General features: G+C 39.9%; 2 protein-coding genes across 2 annotated transcripts; both read left to right on the forward strand.

The window, feature by feature from the left end:
* Positions 1–16,416, forward strand: ghrhrl (growth hormone releasing hormone receptor, like). The gene is made up of 13 exons (XM_040129174.1): positions 1–54; positions 6,298–6,403; positions 6,933–7,040; positions 8,026–8,117; positions 9,000–9,103; positions 10,202–10,334; positions 10,520–10,670; positions 11,943–12,003; positions 12,394–12,463; positions 12,812–12,903; positions 13,707–13,836; positions 15,102–15,143; positions 16,315–16,416. Exons 1-13 carry the CDS (start codon positions 1–3, stop codon positions 16,414–16,416), a joined length of 1,245 nt encoding a protein of 414 aa, XP_039985108.1.
* A 2,717-nt stretch (positions 16,417–19,133) lies between these two features.
* LOC120790751 (multiple epidermal growth factor-like domains protein 6) lies at positions 19,134–21,798 on the forward strand. Its single transcript, XM_040128585.1, has 8 exons — positions 19,134–19,175; positions 19,665–19,835; positions 19,932–19,992; positions 20,097–20,273; positions 20,666–20,791; positions 20,940–21,080; positions 21,530–21,655; positions 21,776–21,798. Exons 2-8 carry the CDS (start codon positions 19,707–19,709, stop codon positions 21,796–21,798), a joined length of 783 nt encoding a protein of 260 aa, XP_039984519.1. The 5' UTR covers positions 19,134–19,175; positions 19,665–19,706.
* Positions 21,799–22,871: the final 1,073 nt, after the last annotated feature.

Here is a 22,871-nt window from a genome sequence, read left to right on the forward strand (position 1 = left end):
ATGTCCTGGGTCCACATCAGAGGGATTTTTCTCACCCTGTGTTTGGCTCCAACTGTGAGTGATTTTCTTTTACTTCATCTGTGTGTGGGGGGGAAAAAAAAAAAAAAAAAAAGATGGTGATTGCCACATTTAGAAACTTGCAGCTCTCTTTTTTCCCACCATGATATTCATGAGTGTGAGCGCCTGTCTGCAGGCACCTGGTTCCTCACAGGGATCCGGAGTTACTGTCTCACTACTAACGTGCGGCATTGGCAAAGGGCGCCGGCGGGAGGGACAGAGGCGTTTCGCGTACGCTCTGAACGAATGCGAATGAGTGTGTGTTCCTGTCGGTGTTCATGATTTTTAGGACAATTGTATGTGTGGCCGCGTGTGACCGTGGCCTTCGTATGTGTCAAGGTTCAGCATCTTTCACATGAGGTCGAAATCAGTTTGGAGCTGATGTATATTTGGTAAAGGCACAGGGTGTGTATGAGTGTGTGCACAGGTGCAAGATGACATGAAGGTGGGTGTGGGTGTATGTGTGCCTGTGTGAACTGTATATATAGTATGTGCATATTCACCACTTTTGAATTGCTTAGGTGACACTTTTCACAAAGTTCAGGCATTTTATAGACCAAATGTCCCGCAGATTGATCCGCAATGGATATAATCCCTAGTTTAGCCCTAACGTACTGTCGATCGCATTACCTGTCACCTGCTATTGTTTTATGATATTCTTTTACTCAGGTTTTTACATTATGGAGACGGGTGTCGCTTTGTATGTGTGTGTTGATGTGAATGTTTTGCTGCAAGTATGTAAAAGATAGTGTTTATGCCTTCACATCTAAAACATGGGTACATTTATGCAAAACATATGAGAAATTAGCATAGGAAATGTTAGATTTATTTAATTGAATACCATGAAATTTGGAATCTTTTTCATTTGATGAATGCCACACACGCACACGAACACTGGAATGTGTTGAATTCCCTTTATCAAAATCAGGAAAGTGAAAAACCGTTTAGATTAAAACGATGCTGACATTACCACTCTATTTACAGTCTAGTTAGTACTATTTGTTTTGGCTGATCTACTGAGAAGAAGCAAGACAGGCAGCAAACAGTACACATGTATGCACATTCAAACACCGACACTCACAACAGCTTTTTTTTTTAAAGTTATCAACAGCTTTATAAATTCTATATTATTAAATGGCCATCTTGTTAATACCCAAACAGAATAGAAATATGAGAAGCAATAAAGCAAACGAGTGGTGTGATGATCAGTGTGGCAGAGAGGAGAAGGGAACAGGACTGATACTCATCACCATGTTTCTCTTCACTCTATTCTCTCTCACTGCTCAGGACTGCAGAGAATTATAATGAACTACCAGGGTCCATAAAACATAGACACACACACACACACACACACACACACACACACACACACATTACACATTTCAAAAGAAAACATAATCACTAAAAACAAGAGCAGTAGTACATAGCAGGTGTCTAGTCTTTTGAATATTCAGGTAACCAGAACCTGAGAGAAAAAACAAAAACAAAGAAGGGAAAATGAAAAGAGGACAATATTCATCTTTTTGGCTCTGAACATGCCTGAAATGTCCAAACATGCATTTTACCCGTATTAACCAAATTCACGCTACAAGCAGTCAGCAGATGGACCGCTTAATTGGGTTTTTAGACAGTTTTAGACCGGTATGTCCGTTAGAATAGTTCCACATTTTGGGAAAGACACTTTGCTTTCTCTCGAGGAGTTAAGCTACACAAGAGGGTTGGTACCACTCTCTGTACGATAAATATGAAACTTACGAACAGCAGCTGGTTGGGCGAAGCCTAGCATAAAGACCTGGACACAGGAAAACAGCTAGCTAAACGACAAGTTAGAAACACAGAAACATGAGATAGTCAGGCACACAACCCCACCATAAAACCAAAATTTATGCTTTTTACGCTTTTTGTAACCGATTAAACAAAGAAGATATAACGTGGCTCTGTTTGAAGGTCTGCCTGCTAGCATCTCTAATTAATTAACACATTATATCTCAGTTGCAGCTTTCAGGTTGCAGGTTGTACGGGGGGTTATGTGCTGGAATATTTCTTGGCCTGGAGCAGTGACAAACAAGATAATTATATCTTAATAAGTGAGCTTTAGAAGTAGGGGTAGAGGTAGGCAGATTTCATTAGCTGTGGACAGAGCCAGGCCAGATGTTTCCCCCTCTTTTCAGTCTTTATGCTAAGCTAAGCCCTTGCTACAGCTTCATATGTAGCATCCAGTTATGACAGTTCTATCCAACTTGTCGTGTATCTTTTGGCCAGAAAGCAAAAAGGCACATTTCCCAAAATGTCAAACAATTTCTTCAGTATCTAAACTTCAGAGACTAACTGTGTTTGTGCTCTCTTTCCGATTGACTGAACATCTTTTATATTTTTATACTGTGCCAGAGTACCACGGCTGCAGCTTGAAAGTGCACCTCATTCGCTGTTGAAAATAGAAGGCAACATCTGCAAAGTGAGCCCAATCCGATGGCCCCTTTTTGGGTAGTTAGTGGATAATGGGCTTCACCTCTCAGAGAACATTTTTACAGCAGACTGCATGCTACCCTGGCAGTATGAAGGGGGCCTTTGGCTTTGCATTTAGTTTCGTGGCTCATATTATCCAGACTTACCTTATGCAGCCCCCATCAACTCTCCCTCTCCCTCTCCCTGTCTCTGTATCTGTCTCTTAAATGCAGCGTGGTGTCTCAATTTATCCCATCATGCAGCTGAAATGCATGAGCACTGGCAGCAGAGGACGGGTATCGATTTGCTCAGGTTGCTTCCAACACGTCCATTCAATGATGGAGGGAGACAGATGGTGCTAAGAGCTTGCATATTCGTTCCTACTTTAAAAAAAAATGGGAGAATACACTTTTCTGTCCAACAACAGTCAGGAGAATTGCGTTCAGTTCCAACTAGCTTTCTGTATTGTTTTTATTCTGTAGGTGTTTTTGTCATTGTTACTAAAGTGATTTCTTATATTCTGCGCAAACTTAAGCTTTGGCTTTTTGTGTGTGTGTGTGTGTGTGTGTGTGTGTGTGTGTGTGTGTGTGTGTGTGTGTGTGTGAGAGAGAGAGAGAGAGAGAAAGAGAGAGAGCGAGAGAGAGAGATGGTGAGCATGTTGACAGGTAAGACACAAAATGAGGAGAAAGGGCAGAGGTGAGTGATTGCATTGGAGAAACAGAAATTAAGATTTTTGGCTCAAACCAATTTCAGTATCGCTATCTATTTTCAGATTAGTTTCAAGGGACATTATTCATATTTGAATCGGTGTGTTATGGGTTTAAATCCTTCAAACAATCTGGCGTTTGATCTCAAAGGCAGACTCTTTCTTTCTTATCTACATGTACGACTGACACTTTATAGGAATGTTTTTCAGTGTATGTTTCTTTGTTCATTTGTTCAAATTCCTTTGTTTTAATCTAAATCTCTATCCCAGTTTTTATAACAAGGAAACTCATGAATCCCCTTCATCATTTTCTTTTACTGTACTTTTCTGATTAGAGGCCACCTCTTTGTGCACTGCTATTTCACTATTCATTTGGCATTTAACTCTGCTTCCAAAGCAATTTTGAAATTGTTCCTCAGGATTGGTGCAACAACCCCGAAAGTTAACTCTGAATTGTTGAATTCCAGTATCTTTTACAACAACATCTTACCCTCACTCAATTCGAGTCAATGCACTGCACTATGATAATAAAAAGCGTTGTCTATGCAAGGCAGTGCTCAGTCATGTAATTATATGAAATGGCTCGAGGTGGGTTTGTACGTGTGCATATGTTGCTGTTTCCCCCATAGGAGAACCTCATAGATCTTTTTTAAGGGAAATCTTTCTAACACACAACCAGTTCATCCTATTGGATGACACTCAGAAAGCTGGCGTGTGGGGGAAATCAGCGTTCTCCAGAGGGAGTATTTTGTGGTCCCAGTGGGATTTAGCTTCTGAAGCTTCAATTCATCAAGAGTTCGGTTGCATCTTGTGAAAAAGAGACTTGTTTTCCATCTGGTCTCTCCAAATGAGATGCAAATGAGCTGTAACAGGGACAGAAGTCTGTGCAATATGCCAATCAGTAACAAAGATGACTTTATTAAGGCTGTGCCTGCGACCTGTTGCGGTGTCCTGTTGTGTTTTATTGAATGTGCTTCTTCTAAAACCCAACATGCAACTCAGATAAGAGCCTCAAAATAACTCAGCATGGGGAAAACTAAATGCAGAACATTCTGAAAATCTTGAGTGATTTTGGAAATGGAGGGGTGTCATGATTACATGCCTGCCTAAGCATCTCCTTTTTGTCCTTTTTCTAGTTTGGTCTTGTTTTTCCTGCATGTGCTCTTGTCTGATTCTTTTTTAACACACACACACACACACACTGCTCCCATTCATGCCGACATTACAATGTGCCTCATACTTCTTCGCCACTACCACTAGACAATGATGTCTTCAAGGCCCATTCAGAGAAAAAGCTTGTGCTTAAATAGGGAAAAAAAAAAACCCAATTTGACTCTTTTTTTTTCATCTGTATCATTCTCTTTAGATATTTTTCTTTTTCATAGGAAATTGTTAACCAGAATAAAATTGTTACGATTCTTTTCAGTCAATAATAGCATCATTAAAGTCTAACAATAAACAGAGGGATTTAGTAATGAACATGAATGAATCTCTCCAACATGCCACCACTTGGCTTAAATAACCTAAATGCCTATGAAGATGAAAAATCAAGGTACCATATGAAAGCAGATATTATATAATGACAAAATGTAGGTTAATTAAAAGGAGCAGATAGATACTCCAGTAGCAATACCATGTAAGACATTTCATCAGGCAACACACTGTATGTACTGTACTGTGCACAGTATGTTGTAAAAGTTAACAAAGCAAGACCCAAACAAGATACTCCACTCACCACCAGCCATCTCAATAGGCACAGATATAACCCCGTTTAGAAAATATTTATTTAATAATGTTGGGGTTGTAGATTTTTAGTGGTAAATTTAAGTCAAAAATCACTTTCACCCGCATTGGATAGTTTTTTTTATACTTGAGAACTTGCTCAAGCATGCAGCATGCTCACCTCACATTTCCAATTGATACCTGAAGGCAGCATAATGTTGATTTGATACCTTGGCTCATTTGCAGTATGAAATTGTAAGATGTAGCAAGAAAATGTATTAATCATGGACTGTGTCAGGGTGACCTGAGAGTCTAACACCAGACAACAAAGCAGAAGTGGATACTTTAATCTCGATGATAGCCTGTATTGCCACTTTGACCCTTTTCTTCAGCATTCCTGTCATCTGGAAACCCCTCACTACCACTGGATATTACCCACTCTGTCAAACGCAAGTGTTCTATATTCATATCCATACTTTGATCGAAACCTTAGTAATGAATTCTTCCTTCACACTGTGATCAAAACACAACCCTCTTTCAAAACTGTCACTTCTCCACAACTGTCAATGCCAACAACATCCGATGTAGTAATTGTTCAAAAACACTTTGAACATCGCACAAACATTTTCACAGAAGTTGTTTATTATGACCTTATAACCGTTTATATATTTTTTTGTAAATTCTCCTACAACAAGTATTCACTGGCACAGTCTAAGTGCACCGAACTACACATTCACTCAGCATTTTGAGTGAATGTGAGTGAATACATCCAAAAAGATAATTACCACAGAATCATGATGCTCTATAGTCATCCTTGCTGTAGTTCCTTCATCCACCATCTCCCCACGTTACCCCCCAACATCTACCTTACATCAACCCTTTTCTTTCTCTGAAAGAAAGTTTTATTATTGGTTTTACTCCTAGATAAATGCCAGGACAATGTCAAATGCAAATCCAGTTATCCTGTTTTTATTTGAAATGGGGAAACGGAGGGATGAACAGGGCCAGACAAACACAAGAATCACTGTATGGCACTAAATTGATGGAGTGCAGAGTTGAGACAATCATCCGTGTCCTTAAGGACAAACTCATTTAGTGAATTTTCCGAGCTTCCACTCTCTTTCGCTTAATGCCACCAATGGAAATAGGTGCAATTTGGCAATAGGTTAGTGTTTTAGTGGGAAAGCATTTCCTGCTAAAGACTTACTGTCCTTTATAACCTGACATGCTTTTTTTTTCATACACATGAACTGCTCATTCATGTAGTTACAGTCTGCTTGGCCACCAAATGCTCTGCCTAAATGTCTGTATATTTCTAATAGAGCATTCCTTCCTTCTGTTCTTCCTCCCTTCCTTCTTTCCTCTAGGCTTTATCGAGCCTGCATCCTGAATGTGAGTACATATTTCAGCTGGAAAAAGAGGAGCATCACTGCCTTCAGAGCATTGCAGCGCAGGCCAACGGAAGCCATGAAGGTGTGTTTTCAGTTTGAAAATCACCCTGCACTAGTAGCAAATGCTCACATTAAGTACAATTAAGAGTCTAAACTGAAATCGATGTTTCACAGAGAATCATCAGTTGTCAGGGCAGATTCTTGATGGCGTCTCAACTGCAGAATGAAAACGCGCTGGGTGATCTATCACTGTGATGCATCTGTAGAGGAGACCATTAAGGAGAGTTACATAAGGATTTATGTATGTAATCTATCTCAAGAGAAAGGTCTTGCTTGGAGCCCTACAGTACTTCCTCTTTCTTGTCTTAGGTTCACAGAGATGGGTGTTATGGTTTTGAAATATGTTATTTGAAGTATTGTCCATGACAACCCCATTTACCTGTACTGTATTTCCATGAGTAAATATTAAAACTGTGTGCATTTCGGTTGCCGGTGTATGACAGCATGTATAAAGTGGTGTTTATGGAATCTCCCATCTGATTAACTACCTTCACAGACACATATTTACCTTTTTTTAACCTTCTTCCTCCTCCTAAACCTCCTCTGAAAAGGTTGTCGACCAGTCTGGGATGTAGTCATCTGCTGGCCTCACGCAGTCATTGGAGAAATGGTCCAAAGAGGTTGTCCTGCAGTCTTCTCCCTCTTCAAAAACAACACAGGTGACTAAAGGATCACATGGTGAAAGTGGAAGGTGAAGGCATTCATTCATTCTTTTACTCATTTGTTTTGACATTAGGCATCAACGTGTGCTTGGGTTTCAAGTTCTTCTATATTATTAAGCTCTGTGTCACATATATCAGACCTTTCAGAAAAGTCCTTTCCAGTCGTAATTACAACTTGGATGATGACGTGAACACTATTTACAAGTCAGACACTTGTAATTATTGGTTCACCATCTTTATCTTAGTTTAACATGTGATCATGCTAAACACAAAGTACAGCTGACAATGTCATTACTTTTGCAGGTATTTGGTCATAAACTAAAGTACTGGGCGAACTAAAATTTTGACCAGATGATAAATGAAAAGTTAAAGGATCACCAAAGTAATTGGAATTCATCAAGAGGGGAACATGAATGCGTGCACCAAATTTCATGTTTAACCATCCATTTGCTTTTGAGACAATTTACTGAAAACCTCATGCCAACCTCATGGTGATGTTAGAGGAAAGCTCGGGGGATCACCAAAGTCATTTCACTAATAAATCACAAGTGCAAACCTGACGGTGGTGCTAGAGGTGGAGTAAGTTGATAACTGAGGTAGTTCAGATACATCATTTCAGAACCATGAGTGTCTGTATAAAGCTTTGTGTCAAATCCATTGAGTAGATGTTGACATATCGAACAGGTAAAGTGAAAACTTTCAAAAGCTGGTGGCACAACAGGAACAGTCAGAGGATCACCAAAGTTAATAGGATTTGTCCTCTGGACACCATGAATGTCTATACATGATTTCAAGGTGATTCATCCCATAGTTGTTGAGATATTTCTTTCCCACCCAAAGTATAGCCGTTCCTAGAGTGACAGCGCTAGTATGGCTAAATGCATTTTAACTTAATATATTTTTCTCCCTATAGTGATTCTAATCTGAAGTTAATCTCTTCGTGGCTGAGTGGAATTCTTGATCTCTCCACCTCTCACCTCAGGTTCAGTGAGCCGTAACTGCACCAGTGGAGGTTGGTCCAGGCCCTTCCCACCGTACCACATTGCCTGCAGTGTGGACGTTGACATTCCTGAAGTGAGAGTTGCTGGGGAAAGGCTGATACAGAGGTCAGACTGGGGAATGAGAGACTCTAGACTGAGAGTGCAGAGGTCAGGGAGAAATACGAAGCAGAAGGAGAAGCAGCGGGAACAAGCAGACAACCAGCAGAACATGGGAAAACACCCTGTTTCAGCTTCAGAAATCAACACAAAAAAAAACAAGCTAAATTAGAAAAGAAAAATGTACCATGTTTCAAGGTGTCCTCGTCAAAATTTTAGTGAAGACTTTCAGAAGTGAAAATTCTTCCCATATACCTGCTTTTGTTTATTTCTGGGTAGTTGAGGTTCTGGTTCACTGCCTCTTGAGAGGAGAAAAGAAAATCTATTCAAACATAAATGTGCATTACGCGAAAATACTTTTGCAAGTAGTAAGTGAAACGAACGTTACCCATCAGGTAATAGCTGGAATTATCTTGTTTCACAAAGAGAGAATGGTGCTTAATCGTACTGAGCGCTGTTTTTGGAGGATAATTGTATGAAAACTACGTTTGGCTCTCTACAGAGCAGAGTTTTAAAAGACCTTTTAAGTCTTCCACAAGCGAGGGTGGAAACTAATTACGAGTTCTGATGTTACTGTAAGTAAGCAGCTTTTTCATGTACTTTTTTGAGTTGATTCAGTGGTTCAGTTTAGCCCTGTGTTACTGTCATTACACACAGTGTCACACAAAATATGGAAAAAGCTTTCTTGCAGTTATGCTGCAGTCATCTCTTCAATACAGCTGAGTCTCAAGCAAGTCTGCAATTTGGTCTCATTTTGAGACATTACATTCATTTTGAAACCTGACAGCCTTTTGAAAAGCTTTGATATTTGAGTATAACGTCCTTTCATACAAAATCTTCTTTCTCATCTTGCTTTCAGACAGAAGAGTCATACTTTGCTACTGTGAAGCTCATATACACCATCGGCTACAGTGTTTCTCTAGTGGTGCTGGCTGTTGCTGTGTTGATCCTCTTGCTCTTCAGGTAGGAACAGATTACGTTAAAATAAGTAAATGTTGTCTAGAGAAAAGACAGACAGACAGAATTTGAAGCCATTTTTCATCAGTAACCAGGGCAAGTTTACCAAAAGGTAAACTTAAGGTATGTTCATTTACCAGAAAGAGCAAAGCGAAAGCATGGACAGCAATATTGTTGTACTGTAAACAAAAAAGATGATACCTGGGTATAACAATAAATCTTTAAAAATGGCTGACACTCACCAGTTTTTGGGAAAAGCCATTGTCAGGGTCCTGGCAGTCATACACCTCACAAGGCATGTTTGAAGCTCTGCCACATTTTAGTAACCCATTTAAAATTAAAGAATTAAAGAAATAATTCCACATTTTTGGAAATTATGCTTATTCGCTTTCTTGTTGAGTGTTAGATTGTCACTTTGATACCACTTTTGTCTGTACGCTAATACGCTAAATATGAAGCTACAGCCGGCAGGCGGTTAGCTTAAACAGAAAGAGCTAGCCTGGCTCTTTCTTTGGTCTGTCCAGAGTCTTAAAAAAAATCTAACAACTATTAACATGTTATATATATATAGATATATCTATATATATATACAGCTGAAAACAGCTGTGATGGTGTTGTGATGCAAAAAAAAAAAGAATTACCATAAATTTCCCTCTCATAATCCCTCACGTGCTGCTCCTTTTTCTCTCGTACACCTCAGCTTCAATATTGTACTTCTCTTTGTCCCGTCTTTGACATGAAGTGGACCTAACAGGTCCTATAGTCCAATCAAGGGTTTCCTCACGCTCGCCCACCCAGCTCTTGGTTTACTGGATTAACAGAAGTAGGAGTGTGTAGAAACACCAAATCTCTTAATCAGTTTTTTGTCTGTCCAGCTGGTGTGTGGTTTGATAAATCAATTCTGCTTGCCATGGAATCACTTTGAAATGACACCACAGCAGCATCACTTCCATGTATTTTTCATTCTTTTTTTTTTTACGGTTTTTGTTCCTCATATACTGTACATTTTTAATGGTTTTATTTTCTTGGTTTGTTTTCCCTTTTGCTTTTTAATTTTTTCCTTCACACTGTTTGGCTCAAAACTTTGCCTGTTTTCTTCAACAGGAGGCTACGCTGTGCCAGGAACTTCATTCACATCCAGCTGTTTATTACGTTTATCCTAAAAGCTGTGTCGGTGTTCATAAAGGATGCTACTCTGTTCTCAAGTGACAACATCAACCACTGCACCCTTTCCAAGGTAAGATAATGACGATGAGGACAAGAGGTTTGTGGCTAAATTAAGAAAATCCTCTGGGTAGATTTCCCTTTTCTCATATTTACGCATCGTCCTCATCTCATATTGCTTGCATGTCTCCTCTCTCATACTAATCCCTCATTAAAATTCATTCTCTGTCCTTTTCCCTCCTGTTTTTTTCTGTCCAGTTTGCCTGTAAGGCCTCTGTGGTCTTCTGTCACTACTGTGTAATGGCTAATTTTTTCTGGCTCCTGGTGGAGGCGCTCTACCTCAATTCCCTGCTGCTCTCCTTCTATCACAGCCGTCGATCCCTGTGGGGCTTCAGCCTGCTAGGATGGGGTGAGAGACCTTGACATGTAGTTACCCTGACATTAATTATGCTGAGCGGCAGACTAAATGTGAAGAGTTTGGTTCCAGTGTGAGATATCCCGCATTTTAAATACAGGATCTTATATTATTCTTGTTCCTATAAAAAAATGAAAAACAAAGTATGGTACATCTTAAACATTGGTAGGCAATAGATGCAAGGATTACAAAATAAGGCTACTTAAAAAGACAAGATCATTTATATTTTACAGATACTTGAGTTTTCATCTCTGTATTAAATGCACTGTATATTGGTTCAAGGTGAGTTACACTTTCAAATGAACATTATGGACATGCTAAAAATCAACATGTGTAACAGTTTTCTGTGCAAAAAGTTTGGGAGTGCAGTCAAGCCCTTATTAGTTTGAAACCGCTGTTTATTCTGTTTATGCAGCCCATACATTACATTTGCAGGATGAGTTGCTGCTTTTGTTTTTATCAGTATCCATATAACTTGATGCCATAGTGACTGTTATTCTTCTTGGAGTGCGCAATAACATGCACTGTGTCATTTATATTCTCCAGTCCATCAAACTTAAATGTGGTGTGAAACATAACTCTTTATTTTCGAAACTATCTGCTTTGTGTTGAAGATAGTATCTTCATATAAGTATAGCACACTGAATTAAATGAGGATTTTTGTTCATATGTAATACAAGGTTCCCCACGGTGATGCTGCTATATCTTGGGTATTTTAAAAATCAAAGAAAGTTTAATATTTACTTTATGTCTCCTCAGGGTCACTCACCGAAGAATTTGAAATTTTGACCTTTAATTACTGCCAAATAGAATGTATTTATAAATTCCAAACATAGTGCCAAAAATATCATACTTACTGCTCTCATCAGCGTCATGCCAAGGGGCCTAAGATGACAAACTGAGAGGGTTGAATGTTTCTTCAAAAATGTTCTAGTTCTAGTTAATTTCTTGAATTAAATCAAAGGGGTCAGTGTAATACAACAGCAGACACTCACTGCCACTTTACTTGGCAAGTACAATGAATGTACAGGAATTTATCTCAATGGTAGTGAGGAAAGAAACAGATGAGAACCCCAACGTATTCTGCATGTATCCTGCTATAGCCTCTGAATTATTGCATTTACTTTGAGCTCAGATCAGTGCAGATATTAGAAAAGTTGACATTCAGCCAACAGGTTCACACATTGTTTAATTATGATTCACCCAAGTCAGTGTGTACTGATTGCATCTCACTGAAATTAGTTATGGTTTTCTGTCTTTCCACAGGTGTACCTGTGCTGTTCATTATCCTGTGGATTGGATCCCGGCTGTATTTTGAGGACACAGAGTTTGTATAAACTTCCACTACCAGTTCCATCTCCACAAGCACAATGATTTCTTATATACAGTGTATTTCCAGGACACTGCAACAAATTTACCAGTGTCCAAGACTGTGATCCAAAGTAAGGAGTGCAACAGTTCAAACCACAGTTTAGCACTATAGCATGTTACCAAAAGGATTTCCCCATATACAGCACAGGTTTTTAATGTGGAAATACACTTACTTTATGTACTTACCTTTTAAATACATTTATTATTTGCGCTCACTTTGTACTCACCACTATTTGTTGCTTTTTAGGAGATTGTTTTTATTCAGCTCGACTCATTGTCCATCATCCTGGGAGAGAACTTGCACAGACTGTTTAAAGTGCACATTTTAAAATGTCTTTTCACACAGGTGTTGGGACATCAATGAAGACTCGCCCTATTGGTGGATCATCAAGGGACCAATTGTTGTGTCCATAGCGGTAAATGCCCCCATTCTGCTGAAACAAAGAAAATGATGGACCCTTAATTACGCACCTAGCAGATTCCAAATTGTTATGCAGATGGTTTGTTTACTTTCTTTTCAGAGATGGTTTTTTGAGAAAGGATTTGAAAAAACTTCTTTTGTGTACATTAGAGCAGCGGGCCAAAAACTACCCCTGTGTAATTAGCTAGGCCTGGCTAATCACACACATGCCTGCCCATATTGTTGCCTTGACATTCAATGATCACGTTATTGTAAGCGACATTTGGTATAATACCTGTCAAAGTTTTAGCCCATTTAAGCTGAACATTGTTCAATTTTTCATTCTTGTTTTATCTGTCAACAGGTCAATTTTATGCTCTTTATGAACATTATCAGAATCCTAATACAGAAGCTCAATCCTCGGCTGATCCAGTTCAATAACTCCTCTCAGTACAGGTAATCCTTTCACTGCAGACTCAGCTGTGGATACAATATGAGTGACTGAACTCTGCAGAGATAGAGTATCTTCCACTTTAGTCATTGCTGCATTCTGAATACAGAAATAACTGAAGAAGAAGAACATATTAACCAGAAATTACCAATAGTAAGCATTCCTTGGTTTTGAGATTTGCTTTTATCCAATGTAGCTTTCATATTTTCCTGACACAGTCTTGCATTTTCAAAGTTGTGTCTGTGTGACCTGTTTATCTTGAACTGTTAAGATTTTCCACTATAACTAGAAACTTTGATGTCGGAAAAGGTGAGAAAAGTTGTGTGAAAACTGCTGATACACCACAGTCCCCACTGAACCACAAACTAGTCAGTCTGGCCACGTCTACCTTTCCACTTCACGAGGGGCTTATCCGAGATTGTAATTGAAGTAGGCTCCCTAATTTCCTGAAAGTGTTTGGGCACATCATGCATATCTGGATCTTATAAAAGACATACCAAAGATAAGTATATGCTTGACTTCATTGCACCAGATTAATATTTTCCCCTATACATACTGAAAACATTACCTCTGCACTCACATTTTAATATCCTCACTTTGAATCATGTGCCTGTCACTAACTTTCCGCTCACAAACAAAAGCTGTGTTCACACTGACCCACACACACATGCTCTTGATTGGCATCTGACAATTAGCGTGTCTGTATTCATGATGGTATCCAGAGCGGCATTCAGATAAGATATGCACTAAATAGCCCCCTCAGGTAGATTCACCTCCTGCCTCTTGTTTCTTTTCTTCTGTGCAACAGACGCCTGACCAAGTCCACCCTCCTCCTCATCCCGTTGTTTGGTACTCACTACATGTTCTTCAATTTTCTGCCCGACTACTTCAGTGTTAGCCTTCGCCTCTGTATCGAGCTCTGCATGGGATCCTTCCAGGTACACACATGGATTGCACAGAATAAACACTCAATAGTCTGACAGCAACATATTGTATGTGCTCAAATACCCTGAAAATGCACACACTCTCCTGCCAATACCCAGGATGTAATCTCTGTAGAGTAGTGCATGTTGTATGAACTCTCATTGAACCCTCATGACAAAAATAAGTGCATCTAATTCAGACGATATCCTAAGACAATAGTCTAAATCTGAAAGTCAATTAGGTTATTGGATTTGCTTTGCTATCTGCACTTTTATACATATTCCATGCATTGGTGAAAGTTGCATTTATGAGTTTCAATTTACAAATATGCAAATTAGCTGTTCAGTGGAAAGGTATTGAAATTTCAACTTGAAATTCTCTTTACCCCAGAAAACATATGTAAAAAGGCTGCACTTAGGCACAGTGGTGCTTTGATCTGAATGCTAGAGTCAGCATTCTAACATACTCCCAGTGTTAACATGCGGATGTTAGCCAGGCGTACTGTTTTCCATGTTCATCATCTTAGCTTAGCCTGGTAGCATGCTAACAGATGCTAATTACCACCAAACACGAAGTCCAGCTGAAGATAATAGGAATATCGTTAGTTTTGGAAGTAGAACTCCTAGCTTGGATAAAACATATTTAATACTTAATTCCTATTTGATAAAATGCTTGAAGCCCAAAAGTAGTTATACAGTGTGCTTGAAAACCCTTCATAAAGAATGTACTAGTATGTTAATTAGTGGAAAAGGGCTTAGCTGTACTGGAATGCAAGGGAAGCTCAGCACATGTTGTTTACATCTGCCAGAGACATGGAAAAGTCAAATGGCTTCCTACACTTCATGTCACATCTGGCACAAACTGGTTTGCTAGCCAGCTCCCCAAATTGGATTTTGTCCCTGCACCCCTTCCCATTGAGAATTTCAATTTAACTTGGCGCAGCAGTGGGAAATCTACTAGTTACAACAGTGGCCATTTAGCTGTAACTCTGGCTTTGTTTATAAAAGAGGTAAAACAGACCAGTTTTATTCTTCATGTTTTGGTGTAAAGATGAAAGGAGAGGCAGCAGAGTTTACAGTTTACAGAGATTATATGTGGCTTACAGCAGTGTATTACAGTGATATAAATCTAGACCATTATTTATTCCTCTCTCTCTTTGCTGGCCGTGTGAGCAAAACATAATAGAATTTTCTGACCTGTTTTTAATTCTCATTCTTCGGCCTCTCAGCTCTCACTTCACCTTATCACCTTTTAATGATGAAAACCATCTCTCTTACAGGGGCTCCTCGTTGCAATTCTCTATTGCTTTCTCAATCAAGAGGTCAGTACAGAACACACCAATCGAGCATTTACTTTGACATATTGCACAATCCGCACAGATAATTTACAGCTCTCCTTTGCATAGTAAACCTGTGTAGCCAGATCGTACACCAGCGAGGGCTGAGTTGTTTAGAGTTGTCAGGGCTTAAAACACAAAATAATCTGCCACTTCTCTTCCCCTCATTGCGTAAGGGAGGGACCCCAAGCACTTATGTAACCACCAAGAATAATGTGAGGCCAACTCCAAAAGGTCTGAGGGCAACACCAGTCTGTGTTTAACATTCACTACAAATAACTCAAAACTCTGCATTAGGGACGCACTAGTAATACTTTGAAGTAACTGAATTATCATATAGACTAATGGGTTAGTTAATTTGATCTAAATCTATATTCTCTTGTCAATAAAAAAAAAAAGTATGATTTCTAGTGCTTCCAAAATTTCACTGAAACCCCAATAATAGACCGAATGATACCTTACAACCATGCTTAATATCAAATAAAATGACTTCATCTCTGCAAGGAGAACAAGTAATAGAATTTTGTGTTTAGGGTTTTACATACCAACACTGAATTTATGGGGTGCTTTGGTCCTGTTTTTAAAGTTAAAGGAATAGTTGAACATTTTGGCAAATAAACTTATTTTTCTTCCTGCCGAGAGTTAGATAAAAAGATTGATATCACTCTCATATCTCTCTGTTAAATATAAAGACCAGTGGAATCTCCAGGATGTTACCACTCCCGGCTAAGAAGCCCCTGTTAAAACAGCAAATTGTCACTTTAACTGTCTGATTTTCGTTTCATTAAGCAAACAAGATATAACACACTGTTAATCTTTGGAAAGAGCCAGGGTAGCTGTGTCACCCACTCCAAGTTAAGATGACTGGTTTCTGGCTGTAGCCTTATATTTAACGGAAAGATAAGAGTGGTATCAATTTTTTTCATTTAACTCTTCTCAAAAAAGCAGTTAAAAGCATATTTCTCAAAATGTTGAAGTATTGCTTAAGTATATTAAATTGCAACATTGCATAAACAATTATTTATTTCAATCAAAAAACAACCAATTACCTAATGATTTAAACTGATACATTTGGCATGTGGGTTGTAACAGCACCATCTTACTAGTTTGCAGCCAAAAACTGCATTTTCTGTGTGTGTATGTGTGTGTTTGACAGGTCCAGAAAGAGGTCCACATGCAGTGGCTGAGGTGGCAGGGCAAGAGCTATGGGGTGGTGTCACCTGCTGCAAGGGGCAGCCAGATGGACACGCCCTTCTAGAGCGTCCTGATACGCCTTCACCTTCTTTCCTGTCGGACTGCCTCTGTGCACGTCATCATCTCTAATGGGCTGCACAGTACGCACATCACCAGTGGTTGTCGGCAATGTGTCATCGAATCCTAAAAGAGTCTGAAAGTTTTCATTCCAAACTGTATGACAGTGTTTCACTGGCTTGTACACCTCTCAAGACAGCTCCTGCCAATTTTCATACACATAACGAGTAAAGAACTATCAATTACAACGTAAAATAACTCACCAGATATTGGTTTTAACCAACACAGCCACTATGTAGATGCTCATATAAGATACAGTACAGTCAGTTTAATTCCATTTATCATAGATGCTTCAGGCTGTGTAAACAAGATATTCGAGATAGACTTTATCTTAGGAAGCTGTAGCTTACTGCTAAGTGGAGCACAAATGATTCATCACTCAGCTGACTCAGTTAAAATGGATCAATATTAATGACTTTCATATTATTCATTATAGCGTTATATTACATCATGCATGTGATATTATTCCTATCATCTCAGACTGTGGGAAGCACTGAGTGATCGTCATGACTTGTTCGGTACACAGGGAGATGTACTATGCTTTCTTGTGATCTTTGTGCTCAAATTTTTTTGTATATTAAGTCATTCACGGTAAGGATCGAGGTAAAAATGAAATACCTCAACTGATAGTGCTGTTTTGGAGTGCAGCTTAATCAATTTATATCTTTGTGTGTAGCTTTTTTTTTGGTTGGACTGAAAACCTGCACTCTGTTGAGCTTCAGTGGCACATAGTCGAAAGCCACTCCACTATATACTTTAAAGGTCAAAGCCAATGCAGCGTGTTGTGTTCTGTCCTGTCATGTGGTCGACTCCTGTAATATAAAAGAAATCTCTGCATCTCTACTGCCATCTCAGATTGAGCACAGGACTGAAAAAACACATGAACCGAAGCTAGATTATAGTTGTACTTTTAAATGATTTAATACCAGCTATACCTTCTAGCATATTGTACAGCGCTTTAAACTGCATGGTAATATACTGTAAATAATGAGAAAATTGGAAATACTTTGACCATTATTACCAAATTTGTGTCAGATCTCTTTATGTGAGTCAATCATCCTAGTGTTGTATTTTTTATGTTATAATTTATAGCTATTTCATCAAGATTAAAGGTTGTACAATAAATTGAATTACTGCCCAGTTCTGATCTGTTACAATGATGTTTTTTTTTTAATGCAAATGAACTAGTAGCTGTCAGACTGTTGCTTAATAGTCACTTTTCTCTCTTGTTGCATTACGGTGTTGCTGCTTTTCTTGTTCCTCCTTCTGTGACATTTTAATGCCTTGTAAAATAACAGGTTTTACTCAGCTTCATTACGGCTCTCTGCAACCGCCTTCACCATGGAAGACAACATCGGCTGGCAGCTAAAAAAAATCTAAAATCCTTGTGGCTACACGTGATGCAGTTACAGTCTTGATACAATATGTGCTGATACTGGAATTCTGTTTATTCATTAAAGATTTTGCAGATATTTAAGCTCTGAATTTCATTAAAATCTTAATAAATCTGACTCTTTAAAACATGGTTGTGAGATTTGTCTTTGTATTTATTTTTTCTTAACAGTAAGCCAACTTCCTGTCAGATTAATTTAAATACACGTTTTGGACAAGTAAAGCTATTTAAAGGCAGAGCTGGTATGATATATTATCAGTTTTACTTTTAAGTTTATCCACTGTAGCTGGTTAAATTGAGGAGGAAGCCATTAAAAAATTCCAGTGGTTTACAATGGGAAGAACAATTAAAGCCACCATTACCCTTTATATCCTTCACATTATAGTCAGTACTGACACGGTAGTTTCGATTATTCCCAGTAGTTCACTGCATACAAGGGAATACAGACCTTTGAATAAAAAAAAAAAGTCACAATCACAGCTACAGCAGTATCGAGGATACTGTAAATACATTCTTCTTCACTGTTGAGAAAAGTTAAACCCCAAACATGAAGATTTTGTCATTTGGTCTTCCCACTCTGCTGCCACTGACAATGCTGTCACTAAGATGTTTTTCCCATCAAGCAGAATGTAGTAGGCAGGCTTTTCTCTGTTGTCTCTGACAAAAAGGGAATGGCCCTGAAGGTATTCATTAGAGTCCACCAGAGTGCATGAAATGAGCCTCGTGCTTCATACTGCTTGATCAGTCCAAAGCCAAATGACTGGACTCTGGCCTCAAAAGGCCTCTATATACTTTAGATATCTCCTACATTTTCTCCAATCACAAAGCGAAGTGGTAGAAATGTCCACTTCGTTAGAAATAACGAAATGGACCTCTGCTTTGTCTAAACATAAACCGCAGCAGTTTGACACCAGGAGAGTTGCAATGCTGTGAACCGCAGAATCAAACTTCAGAGGGTTGTAACCTGTAATTGTAACCTGTTTTAATCGGTTTCATGTTTCTTCCTATGAACTCTCCGGTGAAGGGTTCACAGCAGCGGCATCTTCCAGCAGCCTGCAGGCCTGTCTCGCTGCGGCTTTTCTGCGGTGGTTTGGGATTTGTGGAATGGGAAGTTCACAGATCCTGAACAGGATGTGGAGTCACTGCTGAGACGAACAGCCCCCCAATACTACCGAGCTGGCTCGCGGCTGCGTGAATCCGCATCTGGAGAGGATAGGAAGCGCTTTTTTTTTTTTTTTTTTACATCTGGGAATCTATTTGTCTCTGTCCATCTCCCGGTGAACCGTTCCTAAGTGCGAATTTATCCAACCCCGGTAAGTTTGATGGAACCAGTGTGTTACTTTGGCTCAGCTTGTGTATCGCATCATTACTCTGTAAGTTAGTCCCATAATAGCAGCAGCAGCAGCAACAGTCCTCATGCGTTTCCAGTTTCTTCTCGCAGACGTTTTCCAGAAACATTGCTACTAACTTTTCATAGGTTACAATAACTTGCCATCAGACAAAATTCAGCTCACTTTATCTGAAACATGTAGCTGTCTTGCAGCTGCTCCAGCTGCTGTAAGCTTCTTTTGTCCTGTGCAGACAGCCCAGGGGGTTGATGTTAACTTAATAACAGGGCGCTCCTACCCCTCTGTTGTTTTGCTTGCCCAGACATGCACTGTATGGCCTGTGTTACCGCTGCACACAATTGACATGAGTACAATTTCGCTTTAAACTAGTGATAGTCAAATTTCTCTCATTTCATGCTTTATTAAATTCTTTGATTTTTTTTTTTAAATTTTTTTTTATTTGCTTGATTGCAGTAAACGCACCTCCTCCTCTTCCTCTCCACACCGATTCAGGTGATGACTCACCTCTGGACTCTGCTGTCAGCCCTGCTGCTGGTTTCGCCTGTGGCCGAACCTCTGAGCAGCCCTGAGGAAAATGAAAACGAAGTCCTGCAACACACAGAGGCTGAGTTCACCAAGAACCAGGTGAGAGTCCAATCAAACCCTCCAGACAAAATGTCCTTTTTGGGTGTGATGGGATGAATTAAACTTAGTTTGCTGCTCTCTCTGGTTTACAATCAGGAGATTGAGAATGCAATCGGAAATCTCAGTGAACCTACACCAAGCCACACACCCAACGCATGTGAGTTTTTTTGTTTTTGTTTGTTTGGGGTTTTCTTTTTGCTATTTATGCAATTTCTTTTGACTTGTCTTTGAGTCTCTCCTCACTTTTTTCTTCGACAACAGCGGCTCCCTTGACTACCACAGTTTCTCCGAGCTCCAGTCTTGTTTCTCAGTGCCGGGGAAACCAGGTGATGCTGGAGAGCAGCAATAGCTGCGGCTGTCCTTCTGGCATGGTGACGGTTGGTGACAACTGTACCTGCCCTGTGGGCTTTACTTTGGAGGGAGCTGCAGAGTGTAAAGGTGAGAAGGGACGGGATCCGCAGCAGAAAAACAGTGTGTAAAGGGGCCTTGTGTAGCATCAGAACATCAATAAAATCATTACTGCGTTCAATTTGAGAAATCAGTGTAATTACTGTATACAAACCAAGTGATTGAAGAATGATGGGTATTTTTTCTTAAATGTGGTGTCAAATGGGGTTTTGATTTGGAGAAAGTACTAGCACTATCCATGAGAAAAAGGCTACCGCTAGTTTCTTTACAACAAATATGCATTTAAAATTTCAATGCTATGCTCAGTATTATCCCTCAGTATACCACATGCAGCAACATGACACCAGAACATGTTTCATATGCTTATCTGCATACAGTGATCTCAGTTAGATGCAGCGTATTATCTTCTCTCTACTCGACAGATGTGGATGAGTGCGAAGGAGAGGCGCTGGGATCATGCGGTCTCCACGCCAGCTGCACCAATACCCCCGGCTCTTACTCATGTAGCTGTCTCCGTGGCTACCTGATGGGTGCAGGAGGGTGTCAGGGTTTGTCAGCATCTGTGTGTGTGAGGCAGAGAGGATGTACCGTATGTGTGTGAGAGATTGTTGGAAGGAGAGTTTCAGAAATGATCATCTCTACCCTTCAGCCTATGTAGTATGGTCCTGATGTGTGTGTGCCTTACGGGTATTACAGATATAGACGAGTGTGGGCTGGCTGCGGTGACAGGCCTGCAGGCCTGTCAGGGTGATGCTGAATGCAAGAACACCCCTGGCTCCTTCAAGTGCTCGTGCCCTGCGGGATATGTAATGGCCATAGATGGACGAGGCTGTGTAGGTGAGGCTGATGTAGACGTCTGTTGTGTATGACTATGGAATGTGGATGTACAGTTTACAGTACATTCAGCACACCTGCACTGAGGTCACAGTGAGGTATATTTGGGTGTTGTTGTTCCCTCAAACGACATAACTGTATAAGAACTGAAAATTCCTTTACAGAGAAGCAGGCAGACTTCTTGTTCAAATTTGATCAGAACACACAAAACTCTTCTCTAACTTAGCCTACATTCAAGCCAGATCATTAAACTAGAGAAATGTAAAACAGCAATGCTTCAAAAAACATATTTACGGCAAGACACAGGTCGAGACACAAAGTAACCTTGAAATACTTGGAGAGGTATAAAGGAGGATCATAATAGGTGTACCTCTGTAATTTTGCCATAGTGAAGAATCCACACAAGACTGTCAAAGGAAAGCTTCTTATTTATTGGTTTCCCTCCACTGCAGATGTGGATGAGTGCAGCTTCGAGGAGCAGTGTCGCCGTGAGCTGGGAAATGTGTGCGTGAACACTCCTGGCAGCTTTATATGCCAGTGCCAGCCGGGTTTCAGAGCGGAGCCCCCCGCCTGTGTTGGTGAGTCCGTCGTTAAGCCTCACCACAGCAGGATAAGACCGATGTCCAGATTTGATCTGGTGCTGTTAGTTTTTCATATTTCACTCAAGTTGCCCCAGAGTTAATAACTTGTGCTGACAGGAAGGGAGGCTTTGCAGGAATAGCGAGGTTTATTCTGCTGCTTTGCTGCTTGCCTGCTCTGCTCTTCTTTGTTTTTCTTCCACCCCTGCTCTCATTTAATGACTAATTTCCTCACATATCCTCTAAAATCTTCCCAAAACTCTGTTCATGTTCTTTTTTACACTTTCCTGCTGTTTGACTCTTCTGCACTGCTGGTCTCTGGTCCTCTATAGGTCCTGTGTGTCCAGACTACACCGTGTGTCAAGGTATGATGTGCTTTCCATGCTTAACACATGATGCTTACCAAATCATAATCCAAGTTTGGAATCTTTGGAACAGGTCCTCTTCATAGGAGTTTCCTTATGTATCCTTGTTTCTGACCGATATTTTACTACTATTTGCACAATTAGCATTTCTTCAGAAATTGCCATTGGAAAGTAATGGAAGTGCCAAGTTGGACGAAGGTCAAAAGAAAATATTGTATTATATCAATACAGCAGCTTCTCAGAGCACTGTAGGGACAAAATTTGTATACCACTTATGCCAAATAAGAACTTGGTTGAGGTTAGGTGATATGAGAGTACTTTGGTAACTCTGTTGCTTACAGTCAAATTAGGGGGGTGCATTGCACAGATGATAGTTGCTTTTTAAACAACAATAAAATGTTTTATTGCAAATTATCACAGAGCAATAAGTCAATGACAAAGTCCCGTATTGTATGTACCACTCTCTTTCTTTGTCCCTCATCTCTGTCCCAGATGTGGATGAATGTACGGAGAGTCCTGCGGTGTGTGATGGTCAGGGTGTGTGTGAGAACACGCTGGGGAGCTATAAGTGTGTTTGTCGAACAGGTTACCGGGGAAACGGCACACACTGCGAAGGTAAGCAATTAGTGCTGACGTCGCTCCATGGGAAAACTCAGTTTCCTGTAGACAGGGTCAGCTTCCCTGTGTGCGTGTGTTTTAATGCTTGCTGTTATGCCTTCCATTAAAATTATCCCGAGTGGCAGAACAATGTTTATTGAGTAGAAATGAACAGAGTTTGGGATCTGATTTGAAAAAAAAACCAAAATAGCGTGTAATCTCTCATTCCAGATGAGAATGAGTGTGCATCAGGT

This window comes from Xiphias gladius, chromosome 6, assembly GCF_016859285.1.
Source record: "Xiphias gladius isolate SHS-SW01 ecotype Sanya breed wild chromosome 6, ASM1685928v1, whole genome shotgun sequence".
Classification (NCBI taxonomy): Eukaryota; Metazoa; Chordata; class Actinopteri; order Istiophoriformes; family Xiphiidae; genus Xiphias; species Xiphias gladius.

What these genes read in the sequence shown, in the direction of transcription:
- LOC120790751 (XM_040128585.1), top strand. Translation starts at nt 19,707, where the DNA reads ATGACTCACCTCTGGACTCTGCTGTCAGCCCTGCTGCTGGTTTCGCCT. An exon ending in AAGCCACACACCCAACGCAT is followed by an intron (nt 19,993 to 20,096) that starts GTGAGTTTTTTT and finishes CTTCGACAACAG; the next exon opens with CGGCTCCCTTGACTACCACA. An exon ending in AGATGGACGAGGCTGTGTAG is followed by an intron (nt 21,081 to 21,529) that starts GTGAGGCTGATG and finishes CCTCCACTGCAG; the next exon opens with ATGTGGATGAGTGCAGCTTC.
- ghrhrl (XM_040129174.1), top strand. Translation starts at nt 1, where the DNA reads ATGTCCTGGGTCCACATCAGAGGGATTTTTCTCACCCTGTGTTTGGCT. An exon ending in TTGATCCTCTTGCTCTTCAG is followed by an intron (nt 9,104 to 10,201) that starts GTAGGAACAGAT and finishes TTTCTTCAACAG; the next exon opens with GAGGCTACGCTGTGCCAGGA. An exon ending in CTGTATTTTGAGGACACAGA is followed by an intron (nt 12,004 to 12,393) that starts GTTTGTATAAAC and finishes CTTTTCACACAG; the next exon opens with GTGTTGGGACATCAATGAAG.